Consider the following 13,461-nt stretch of genomic DNA (forward strand, 5'->3'; position numbering starts at 1 on the left):
ACTTTCCTGAGGATAAAATGTTTTTCTACAAGTTGGCCTTGTTGTTCTTCTGTTAGGGCTGCATGAATCAATATTTCACTGAAATCGCAATATAGACAAATGCAATATCCACATCACATGAGGCACAGTGTTTGTTTAAGGCAAAATATGTGAAATACCATTCTGAAAATAAATACTGTGGTGCTTCAGCATGAAGCAAGTGCCAGCATAAAAAAATATTACAGACGTATGAAACAATATTTGTTTTGTACAGAATCACAGAATCATTTTAATATAATTTCAATGAAAATTCAGATATTGATCTTTGGTTGATCTCTAGAAAAGTTTTTTATCTACTGAGGCTGTGGTCAATCCTGTGTTAATCTATGTGATTATAATAATGTTCAGTATCTTACAGTAGTTAATATTATTAAAAGGACTGCAGTTTATTTATATATAGAGAGGCATTTTTTGTTGCTTTCTCTTTAAAGCAGAGAGAAAGTGCAGAGGAGAGAGCACTAAGCTGATTAGGTGCTGAGGCTGGAGGTAGGCCAGTCCATGGCTGCTAGAAATGGGAATTTTGGGCCAGGTCCTGAGGAAGCTGGAGTGGGTTATTATAATGCGAGTAGCTCGCCCCAACAACAATTAGCAACAAGCCAACATAGTTGTTGCAGGTTGTGTGGATTTTACAAGCAAGACCCTTACAGATGAAATAAGGCACAGAAATGGTAATAAGCATTTCTATATTTATTCCATATTTCTATCTAGATCCGTGTATACATGACATACGTTTTACTATTGCTATTGTATTCACATCAAACCTTGTCAGACCCAACTCCAAGGCTGCACTTTCTTTCTAAAGATATCTTTGCTGCAAAGCTCTGACCTCAACAGGTGGTTGGACTGGCTGTTCGCCAGGCCGAGGTGAAAAGTTAAAGGTCATCCAATACACCTGCACCTGTTGCAAGTTGGAAAGACATTTAACTACAGCTGGGGCTACCGCAGGCCATCACACGGCAGCAGTCTATTAGACACTAAGTCTCAGGCTAGGTTTCAACTGGACTTTGTCCAAGTGAGATGTCGTACTGCAGTGATGTAACTGATCAACTCAAGTCATCCTTCCCCACAGTCTACAAATGACCCATAGCTATAACTTATGAGCAGCAGCTGTGTAGCCAAATGTTAATTTAAATCACAAACATGACCTCAATATAGTGGTGGGCTACAGTTGTGTGCAATCCACAATAGCAGTATTTTTACTTTCTAAAGTGTCCGCATACCCCCACCCAACCATCGCACATGCAGACACCTACCCACCTACCCCACTGTTTTATTAGTGCCCGTCTCCGAGCTGGCTAACCTCTCACCCTGATGCTTTAAATGAAACCTTTTGTCAGTGTCCTGGCCCAGTGTTTAGAACAAACTGAGCGAGCAGTCAGTCAGGCTGTGTTTGGCTTTATAGACAAGGGAGGGTTTGGGGGAGAGAAGTTACACAATACTGCTGGCTGCTCTCTCAAAAACAAATGATTTATTGGCCAGAGAGAACTGGAATGAAAGACAGAGATGCGAGAGTGGCAGAATGAGAGAAAGTGAGGAGGTAAAAAGGAAGGGAAAGTGAATCGGACTGAGTAATGGGAAAGTAAAAGTGGGGACCATGCAAGTGAGAGTGGACACTGGTTTAGCCAAAGCCTCCTGGAGCCAGCCTTTCTCTGGGTAATGAATGGCTGGAAATCATTAAAAAAAGAACAAGAAAATTAAGGAGGGTACAAAGAGAAGGATGGTGAAAAAAAAAGACATCCTGCAAAAAAAAAAGAAAGAAGAGCCTTTTAAGGACGACTTTTAAGGACCATGGCACAATGGACCGCCATTGGGCAACTGACTCAACCCAACATGGGAATCAGAATCACTAAGAAAAATTCAAAGGAGCGTTCACCATCAACTGGAATCCCACATGAATAGAAAACTGATACCTTATGAGAAACCATTTGCTTTGAGCAATGAAGTACTATTTTACTCTGGTGCTGATAGACTTAGTGCCCTGTGTTAAATGATCCTGTCCACAGGCTCACGCAACAGTGAGCACCGATATAATAATAGACCACAGGGTTGAACACAAGCACTGTGTCCATTTGCTTACAGCCTACATCAGTTGATGCTCACAGTTTATAGGGAAAGTTTACTCAATAATACATATTTTGTTCTCTCATCTGTAGTGCCATTTATCATTTTAGATCATATTTGTGTGGCCCTGTTTTAGAGATGTCCGCCTTCTCTCAAATATAACAGGACTATATGGCACTTAGCTTGTGGTGCTCACAATGCAGAAAAAATACACTTGAAAAATTTAACGGCAATGTCTCTTTCTAGAAATCACAACCTGGTAACACAAAACAATCCACAGTCCTTGTTGTGAGTACTATTTTATTTCTAGTATATTTCCTAAACAAAAATGTTTGGTTTTTTTCATGTGTTTTTGGTACTTTGAGAATACCACATAGTCCTATTATTTTCAATAGAATGCAAAAATCTCTATCACAGATATCCAAAAGTGGACAACTCACACCAAAACAATCAAAATAGATGAATAGCACGTATATTTTTGAATTTGGGGGTGAACTGTGTCTTTAAAAGAAAACCTTCTAACCAGAGCTTATTAGGTATGTCACGACTCATAAAAATGATTAAACTAGATTTTAAGGTCAAGATTCGATAAAAAATTGTAATTAAACATTTTAAATTAGCACTTAAAGCTATGCCACTGTTGGACTATTGAATCTTGATTTGTAAACATCATTGGTCAAGATCATTGGTTTTATGTCCTAAAAAAAAAATCATATTTACGTTTTCAAATTATTTAAAAGATAGCCAATACGTTTGATATGACGATATGAAGACCATATGGTCCAGTTCTTAACTTTAGCAATTTGCTTTCAACAATTGAAATTGAAAGCCCACTCAATACATTTTAGATTCTGAATTTAAAATCATAAAACCCAATGTACTTAAGCTGTGAAAGTTCTAATTTCTGTTATATTAAAAGATGACAAGCTACCAATTTGTTTATGCATTTCGAGGTTGATACATTTGTCGTCAATGAACTTTCTGCTCATCCAATCAAAGCAAGGCAGCTTCGAGTGTGCATACTGGAGAACAATACTGTGTTATTGACTGTAATTTGAAGCCATTATTTTTAGACTCATTAGGCGTTTTGGCTATGAAACACACTCGCACACAATACATGTAAAAAGGGTAATGGGTGAGTTTGAGGTCAGTTGGAAAGCATGGAAATGCCTCCTCTTTCACATTTGCTCCTTGAAAGTATCAGAACAAAAATAACTAAGATTAGTTTCTAAGCTGGGGGTCTTTCTTTTGGATCGTTCTCCATGTGTGGCTGTCTGGACACTAATAAGCTTTAAATTACACTTTTAAACAGCCAAAGTGATGCCATGTAGACTAGTGACTAATGCCCAGGCCTAACTATGGAGTCCAATGTTAAGAGACCAGACTTGGACCTGAGCCAGAAAGGTTTACTGTACTTCTGACTTAATAAGTGGAAGTATTCAAACGGTGAACAAGTGGAGGAGATAAGATTTTTATCTTGACCACATCCGGAATGATGCAGTGACTAAAGCCAAGGAAAAAACTAAAGGGCACAGATAAGAAGAGACTGGAAAGTCAGACCAAAGAGGCCAACGGAAAGCCAGACTGGTCATTCATCAAGTAAAAATAAAACCTAGCCCATCTACCGTAAGACCTTACATTGTATTCAGCTTAATCATACTCTCAGAAAGCAAAGTACTCAGTTGGAAAGTGGACGTGCTTGGAAGACACCAAGGCCCTCTATTAGGGACCAGTGTGAGCTGGTGTATAAGAACCTCTGCTGAAGCTGGGATGTATGATCCCTTCACAGACTTCCAAATTGCTTCTGGTCTGATTGTTCCAGAAGCTGTAGTCAAGTTTGCTGTATGCCATGTCAGGTCGATCATCTCTCATGAGATTAAACTGAGAGTAAGGTGGACTCCTTGGCTTGTATCTGACAGGGAGACTGAGGCTGAAAGACATGGTGCTTGGTCTGGGCAGACAAGAGTTTTCCAAGTTGCTTTGACATACAGAAAAACATCTAAATATAGTTCTGTCTTAAGTTACAAGGCTACAAATGATAAGTCATTGTAGTTTCCGATTACACTTAGGGGTGACAATACCTCATTACAATGCCTGTTTTCCTGATAAAATTGTTATTATGAAAGCATGGGGTGTGGTACAGTATTTTTTTTAAAAACTTGTGCTTCCCAGAAATTACCTGTTCACATTCAAATTGGATCTTGTGAGTGTGACTGGGCCCAGTGTAACATTTTAGAGAGCACAGAGGACTGTCGAGGAAGCATAATCAATGTGACATTTGACTATTTTTCTCACTTCCTTGCCAAAATTAAGTTTGGTCAATAAACCTTAAATTGACAGAGTTAGATGTGAAAATATGTTGGCTCTACATGCTGTTGTCCTTTTCTACCGTTGCTGGCCTCTTTATGTTAGTTGGCTGGCTGAATGAGAGTCTGTCGCTGAGTGCTCTTGTACAGCCAGATATATCTCCACAATTGGTTTTTAGTGCTGTGTCAGCAGCCCACTGAGCAGTGGCTCTCACTTGTTCTGACCATGGTCAGCCTCCTGACCACAGCCTCAGTAACAAGAATCCACAAAAATGTCCCATTTCTGTAAATGAAAACAAAAACAAGGGAATGTTCTTATATAATAATAGTAAAACTAGGTGACAGCTTTGGGGCGTGGGGTTGAGTGGCAGTTACAGTGTTGTAGACGCTGATGATTACAAGCTGTTTGAATGGCTGTTCCCATGGTTTTGTGGCTTTGTGCAATGGGAACAGTGACCCCACTGTAATCCATGGCTGTTTACATTCCAGCAGATCAGTTCCTACTGGAACCATGGGGAAGGAAGGGCAGGGGTTAAAGAAGACTCTCACGCACCATATCTCTACAAAACCAACACACGCCTCACCCAGGACCCACACTTAGTAAACAACACACAATGATCCAATATGGAGGGCTTTCGCCTTCTTATCAAGTCGTTTATTCTGTACCCTCGTCCCTCGGAATCATCTGTTTCTCTTTCATTCCTAAATCATCCATCTCTCCATCTACTAGAACACAAACTTGTGTTCTCCAGGCAGTCTTTCCTCTCCACTCTGCTTCCCATGGCATGCTGTGAGTGCAGGCTGGAGCTCCCCTATAAGTATCCCTAATTTGATGGGGTGGGGTGATCAGCCTCCACTTATTCCCTGCAAAGAGTGCCTGAAGGCAACAACGCAGCTCAGAGGCCCTGCCCACTCATCCATTCCCTAAAAAGCTCTCCTCATTCCCAAACCAACACAAGACAAAAGCTTCTCAAAATTGGTTAAAAATAGCCCTGAATTTCATGTTTCACAGCACAAGAGAAGGGAGAGAATTATGCATGTTTCAGCATGTCAAAAGGTCTGAGGGCAAACACAGGCTGAGGTTGTAAATGATCGTATCTGGAAGATTCAGGAGAAAGGCAATAGAATGTGCTCGAGTTTGCCTCAAGTAAAAAGAATGCACAAAAGTGTGGGAAATGGATGGAAGTTTGTCAAAACTCTCGCAGTTCTTGGACTGTGCTTTGGGGCAGGGGTCCACTATTTCAATTCCAGTAAACACAGGAAATTAATTGAGCTAAGATGAAATGAGAATGACTTCAACAGCTGAAACGTCATTAGAACATCATGTTCTCCTTGGAGTAACAAGGCTGTGGCACAGACAGTCAACTGCAGTCAATACAGTCTAAAGGCAAAAGCAATTCAAGCACCTCTGAATGGGCCTTTTGTGCTGTGCAACTCAATAGGTAGCCTCATTTTATTTGCAGGTATACTGTGCATGTTCAATCTGGACTACAATACAATAATTGACAAGCATGAGAACACAAAGTGCACTGTCTTTTCCAACGGCCTCCAAAAAAGTGAGAAAATATTGCACACAATGCAACGTAAACAGTAATAAGAGTTTCAGTGCAAAAGGATGATAAAACAAATAAGAAATAAACTAAGGCTGTGATTCAGTATGAGCTCAGAGACCACAACAGAGATTGAGACACTGCAAAACAAAAATATTTCAGCCTGGATCATATGATGAGGGGTGTGTATGTGTGTGTCAGTAAGAAAAGGTTACAATTAGGTCAACGGGAGCTAGGTGTTGTGTGGGGTATTTAGGACCGCGCAGCAAAGCAGTTATTAGAGTGTGGGTGTTGATCATTTTAACTCGCACTGATGTCATTAAAGTGGCTTTGTGGAGCTGGAGAGTTCTTTACACCCACATACCTGCCCTAACCACGAGGTGATAATGGATTTTTGTGTGTGTATGTATGTTTGTCACGTAACTTTAACAATAGAGGCCACCCAAACAGAGCTGTGTGAATAAGCCGTTCAAGTTGTTTTTCCATTACCTGACTTGAAAATGATCATAAGACCACTTTCTCTCAACACTGCTAAGTCAAGACGGCTAAAGCTGAGGGTTTCTCAAACCTTGCAACACCTGTTCCTGACACGGGCTCTGCAGTCAAGCACCCTCAGACACACACACACACAGCCACACACACAGCCACACACACAGCCACACACACAGCCACACACACAGCCTTGCATTTTTGCTTTCGGTGCTGTGCCTGACGTTTCTTTTTCTACAGCTACTGTAGAAAGGCTTGCTCACCATATGACTGAGCCTAGAGACAACTTCAGCCCACACACTCGTGCTTTGCTTCCAGAATGTTCCGTCCTGTATCCCTACAGTCAGGACAGAGAGGGCCGGAGCTCTTCACAAAACAGAGAATAACTGTCCCATGTTGCACAAGCCATGGTCAACTGTTGCTGGACAAAGGGACAAAACATGTTGCCTTGGCAACGTTCCCCTGAAATAACTGTGTTGGGTTGCTCTGGGAAAATCTAGCCTGTACATTCAGCAAAAACTGGACACTATTCAAATGTACATGTGCAACAATCCAACAAACAACAAATTTCAACTGCCTTCCTTGGAGGCCTATGCCAAGTACGACCCACAAAAGCTGCACTATAACATTAACCTTGCTTGGCAGCACATTTTCAGCTATTCACCCTATCCATCCTTCCACATATTTTCTCTGTATCCTGCTCTAACTGAAGATACATGTCCTTCTTTTTACCACTTGTCTCTTGCACATAACTGCTCTTCAAAGCCACAGCTGCTCTTAGCATAAAATGATGACAGTGGTGCGTCGTGTTGGGTGTTCACCGTAGGTGGGCAACCCCAAATCGATGGCTTCGAGAACTGTGATCTCTCCCAGGCCTCTGCTAACCCATTCCTTTCCCCCAGAGCCGTGCCACATCCTGCAGGTTGGGACCGCAGTCCATCTGGGTTTGATTACAGCCAAGACACAAGAGCAATAAAACTAGGCCGAGAGGAAAACAGAGGGGCACCTCCTCATCTACAACCCCAACCAGTGCCCTCAGATTGGGGCTCTGATGTGGTGGGGAGCAATGTTACACCAGCGAAAGCTGACAGTCTTTAAATTTGACCTGATGTCATTCTCAATACAGCATTTAAACTGATCTCAATGTTGATCTCTTCCTTGTATTTAATGTTGACTGAAGCAATATGAAGCTTTTTGCACTGAACTTTTTAACTGTATCTTATATGAATACTACTGAAAACCACATGGCTGTGTATCAAATTTAAAAACCAAACCCATCACCCAGTATAGGCAAATAACCCACTACACATCAATTGTGCAATAAAGTTTCAAATTTTGGCATCAATACAATAAAAGTGTTGCAATAATGGCAAATCTGAGATCACTTTAAAAAAGGCAAAAACAATACCAGCTACTAAACCAACCACTTGGATCTGATCACTGGTATAAAATAAAAACAGTCTAACACACAAACTGCTCATTAACCCTCTGAACCCCAAGCTGTTTCAGTTTCAGCTGTTTTTTTTTTGCTCCTGTTTCTACTCATGCTATACATAATGAAGTATTACATTTTTGCCACCTCGCTTGTTTTCTTTGTGCTGTGTAAACAGTCTGCAGGTCAGCCCGACGGTCGCTGATGGTCATGTGACCATTGATCTGAGCATAGTCAGAATCTATTGTATTAACAGCATCTGGCTAGTGCAAACGCTTTATTTTATGGGGAATCTTAAATGTAGGGGAAAAAAAGATTTTGGTGAAAAATCTAACTTTTGGGTTTCGATTTAGTTACTTTTACCCACTAAAGCCTGCGTCACACATGATATGTTCAAGAAACGTTGGAAAGTTAAACATCTGACAAAAATGCCTGTTTTTACAATTTCTGTCTTTGATAAATTGTGTAAATTTGGCGATTTAGAAAAACAAAACGTGCTTTTCAGCTGACTGTTTAGGGTTCCAGTGGTTTAATATTTATTGCAACTTCACACAATGTTTTGGTACTAAAGGTTTTTTACACCTATACGTACACGGTCTAAAAATGTGAGAAGTTTATAAAATCCTAGAATAGCCCTCGCAGATTCGACCCCCACCCCGTTAATCAACACTAACAGTCCTTTTACCTCTTTATCCACAGGAAACGAGTGACAGATATACCAATTAGCCAAGTTTGTGCAGCTGTTTATTCAACACAAAACAATTATTCTAATGCGTTCAGTGTGACAAGTGAGGTTCTATATTTAGTGTCACTTGATATTTCCAGCAGCAGACCCCTGCGACCCCCCTCTCCTTTTGATGCAGCATTCAGAGCGGAGATGAAAAGATGAAGAGTGACATCGAGAGAGAGCGATGAATGAAAGGAGGACATCCGCCTCTTTCCTTTATCTCTTCCAGTAAACACATCATCCACGCTTCTTCTGGTGTCATCATTCTCCACCAATGCCTCACAAATTCAATATTGGCTCAGTTTGAAGAAGACATTAAGGCCAGAGATTTTTTGGCATGTTTAGTACAATAAATTATTGTTTTTAAAAAAAAAAAGAAAAAACCATGGATGCACTATGCAAATAGTAGCCTTGCTATTCAACATGTAGCAGATTTCTATAGGGGGAATGACCCTGAAGGGCACAATAAGGGAAAAAAAACTACACAGTATCCTGCTCCTGCTGCTTCCATTACATAAACACTCAGCATCTCTCTCTTCTGCCAGAGAGTGCCACATACAGTTTGAACAGGTCAAAAGCCACAAAGCAAGTGCTGTCTAAACTACTTCTGCTTTTCAAAGCACATCCACGTTTAGAAACAAAAAATGTTGAGCTCTGCTTGGGGTCAATCAATATCTAGCACGCCCACATGCTGCACTACATATAGAACCAACAAGCTGTATAGTATTCAAACAAGTGACCTTCAGAAACAGAAACTCAATAGCAGTCGGTCTACATCTTCATTTATATTTTTAATAGCTGTTTAGCACTAATAAAGATCACTAAGGGCATTAGTCTCTCTGGCATTGAGTGGTTTTTCCAGTTTTTCTCTCAGAACAGGAAGTTACCATGGGGCTCTTGCACAACAAGTGTGTTTGCCACTTAAACACACACACAGCTCGGCACATGACTTTTAGTATCAGCACCATATGGTGTCACTTCATTCCTTTTGACACTGCTGTGCTAGTTAGCTTAGAGTTTAACACGTTCACAAAATACAGCACTAGCGTTAACAGTGTGACGACTGCATGGTCAAGTGGCAGCGAGCCAGTCATGCCCTCCAGCTATTCTTCAGACAAACACCAAAATGCTTGTGACAAGATAAGCACACCTCAAACTATCAAACACTTCCTGTAAATCAATGTGTCTCTCTTTTTTATACAACAGCCTCATGAAAAAGTTGAAGTGAGAGCAAATGAAATGAAAGAGCATAAAATCTACTGTAAATGATCAAATAGTGTTCAAGGTCTTTATTTAGCTCAACTAAAGAGAGAGCAAGCCAATTATTTGAGACAAACTATTATTGAAAAACACACAAGATCCAATTCCCAGTTTATTATTTCTTCATATTTTTGGAACAAGTCATCCTGTGCCATGTTCTATTCCTATGTGTTGTTTCAACCAAGTTGCTGCTGCATGCTGGTTATACAAACTCAACACTTCCTCTTTCAGTTTCACATTAAAACACTTCACTTTTTATTGATCAATATTGTGATGAGTTGAATGAACAACAGAGTTATACAGAGAAAGAAGCACAGAGGAATGAATGATAAGTTAACTGTGTAAAAACGGTTTAAAAAAGAACCTCAAGGGCAAGAGAAGGGTACGTGGGTAGCATGGCATGTATGTAATGAACAGTACGTGAAGCTGAATTTGCCACATGAGTTATCATAGCCATTATTTATTTGGACTAGATATACTTTTTAATATTAGATACAAGGTCATTCATCAGCATCTGATGGAAGGGAAAGCTTTAAACTCACCATTTCGTCCAGAGCATAGCGAAGTAAGCCATGCTCATAAAGGATGAAGAACCTCCTCTGCCATTTCTGCATGGGAAATAAAAATCCTGAATTACTGACGTGGTCACACATGATAAATATCACAACAATCCCAACAGTAAACCACATCACAATGAAGCAATATGCGAAAATGTGTAAATATTTAGCATGGGTTGAAAGCTGTTGCTAATTAAACATTACCCAATTTCACCATGGAAGTGTAACAAATACTGTTAGAAGTATGGACAGATATTTAGTTTATACAGTCAGATTGTTTCATTGGATGAGTACATTAATCTGTAAATGTTCCAATTAAAACCTTCAATCCTATATACTATACTATTTACCCAGGGTAGGAAGACTTGGCTACTACGCTAGTGAACACAAACAATAAATACACAAGAGGAAAAAAAAGCCTTTGGGAAACAGTTGCCATGCAATGCCATCCCAGTTCTTGGCACACTTTCATCAGTATATACCACATCACAAGCTTTTCAAGCTAGCTAAGAATCATTTTATTGTCATGGCTCAGTTCATAAATCAATCAGCCAATTTTTAGATTGGTTTCATAAATGTATGGAGAAAAAAGACAGTAGACAGAACACTGAAAACTGCCAATTATCATTTTTAAAACTTATGATACAAGTACCAACACCAGAACAATTTAAGTCATACTGATACCAATAGAGAACTTCATTTAATACCTTTTTCTACTTTTCAATGCTCAGAAATCACTGAAAGCATTCAGCTGTGTAAAAATCCCACCACCACATCCTTTTCCTTTTAACTTCAAATGTTTTAGTGGTTATCTCAGCAAGCTGAACTACCAAATACCCTGTGCTAAACTCAACCTCACCACAGACTGTGTGTATTGTAGCTGCTGCAGTAGTGTGCAAATCAAACATGCTTTAAATCAAAATGCTTGTGGTGATTGGCTGCAAAAAACAAACACAGAAATTGTCTTTTTTTTCTGGATCTGGGTACAAAAAGGATCATTTGATCTCTTGGGAAGAATGGTCAATCTGCAGATATTTCTGCAAATGATACAGAAATCGTTTTCATTGATCTCCTCAGTCATTGGCTTGATGAGCTCTCGCCTGCCCCCCTCTTATCCTAATGCACCATTTTGTCTCAGTGTTAAATTTCCTGGGCTCCGATTCCAACTGAGCCAAATCCATGAAATATTGAGAGGTGCTTTGTAACCTAAAAGGCATTGGAAGGTCCAATAGGGGTGCTGAAAGGATTGACAGGTAATGTTTAAGGGCCACTGTGGTCATGTCAATTTAAAAGGTGATAGATATGGGGCTTACCGTGTTGTTGTTGATGGACAAAATACAGCCTCAGACCCACAACCTGTCAGACTAAAGTCGCCCTAAAACATGACTCTTGCAACATGTCAGCTCTTTTTTTCTCCATTATTTGTTTGTTGGTCAGTCAAAACCTGAGCAACCTGCTCACCTCAGCACTACAGGCCACCAATTATACACTGACAGTGAAAAGCTGATTGTAAGAATAGGCAGAACACATCAGTGATTATGTCAAAGCAGCAGCAGCCTGTTGACAGTAGTTGGGTTGAAGGATCCAGAGGTGCTTTTCCCAAAAAACCCATATGGAAGCCATCAGTGTGGCTGTGAGAACTGGGACTTTTCCCTCTCCTCCCTCACATTCCCTCTACTCCTCTTTGGGATGCACCACCACAGTATAATCTGGGAGCTGATAAAGGAAACGGTGCAACAGAGCAAGTCTCCCCATTACATGACGCTAGGGGAGCAGGATTCATGAAATAAAGTCAATATTAGGCTCATTATAGCCGGAATATGAGGCTTCTTCTGATAGAGGGCTGAGCCTCCCACAGGAAGCTGCTGAATCCAAGAAACAACTACAGGAGTCACAATAACTAGACCTTCTGTTTGGCAGATGCAAAACTAGTACAGAATGGTTATCAAAATTAAAGGAAGGCTTAGGCAAACTTCTCCTGGCCCTTGTAGCGGCCCAATATACTAAACTTGACGCATACTATCCAGGAAGAAGCTGACAGCAAAAACAGCTGATCAGTCATGTGAGTTAAATGTTTGAAATCAGAAGTTTCATATCCTATTTCACTCATTAATTGTTTTTCAACCAAGGCAAAAAACACCTTAAGTGTTAATACGTAGGAGAATTGAGAAAGTATTTTATTAATAAAATTTTATCAAATGTAAATGTTATCAGTACTTAAATATGTGTGGATGGAAACACAGCTAATGGGTAAAAGAAAGTTGTTCCCTTTAGAAAATACAACTGTTTTTATGAAGCTCCAGCAAATGTTTATTAAAATGAAGTGAAAAAGAGGTGACGAGACAAAACTATGCTCTGTTCTGAACAATTTCCAGACCAGCAAATGAAACCACTTACCCGAGATCTGTGTAACGGATTGTCAAAATTTGTTCCTTCTGGTGCCAGCAGCAACCATCCTCCATATATAGGTTTTGCCTGGTGAGCGGAAAACACAATTACAGTCAGAAAGCAAATTAAAACAGTCACATTAACGTATCGATTAACAGTTCAACCGTGCTCATTTGAATTCACTGGATAATTGGCGGCTAGTCCCTAGTTTAGGCTCCAAATTGTGTCCCATTATCAGACAGGATTACACGGACACACACACACATTTTAGTTCCAACTCTGGGAAGGTGTGTATTAGTCACTAGCTGCCTTGAGTTGACTGCAGGCTACATTCTCCAGCTGGCTATATTCCAGAGCACCATGCTGCCCTGGGAAAAAAAGGGAAGGCTAACACACATGATTTTCCCTCTGATCCTCTAAGTGGGTGGACTAGTGGGTGGAGGGGGCAGCAAGAGGGAGAAGTTAGCAAGAAAAACAGTGGATGAGAAACAGGAGAGAGAAGCAGTGCAGAGCCTGGGAGCTTTTGCGGGTGCAGATTTGCAATTCAAACTTCTACTGAGAAATGCAAGTTGGCCTGGCAGTCTTTCTTAAAATCGTTCTGGTACGTACTTGAACTGTAGCCATACTAGTAGTCAGCATTTGTTTGTGGTGC

The 13,461-nt window shown here is 40.3% G+C and overlaps 1 protein-coding gene across 3 annotated transcripts in view; it reads right to left on the reverse strand.

The window, feature by feature from the left end:
* Nucleotides 1-13,461, reverse strand: part of si:ch73-103b11.2 (227 kDa spindle- and centromere-associated protein) — a 50,042-nt gene that overhangs the window by 33,974 nt on the left and 2,607 nt on the right. For all 3 annotated transcript variants that reach the window (XM_059324085.1, XM_059324084.1, XM_059324086.1), the window contains exons 2-3: nt 12,819-12,896; nt 10,407-10,472 (exon numbers count right to left, since the gene is read on the reverse strand). In XM_059324085.1, the coding sequence (XP_059180068.1) occupies nt 10,407-10,472; nt 12,819-12,896 (144 nt within the window). The remainder of the gene's footprint in view (nt 1-10,406; nt 10,473-12,818; nt 12,897-13,461) is intronic.

Source organism: Centropristis striata, chromosome 21 (assembly GCF_030273125.1).
Source record: "Centropristis striata isolate RG_2023a ecotype Rhode Island chromosome 21, C.striata_1.0, whole genome shotgun sequence".
NCBI classification, from domain to species: domain Eukaryota; kingdom Metazoa; phylum Chordata; class Actinopteri; order Perciformes; family Serranidae; genus Centropristis; species Centropristis striata.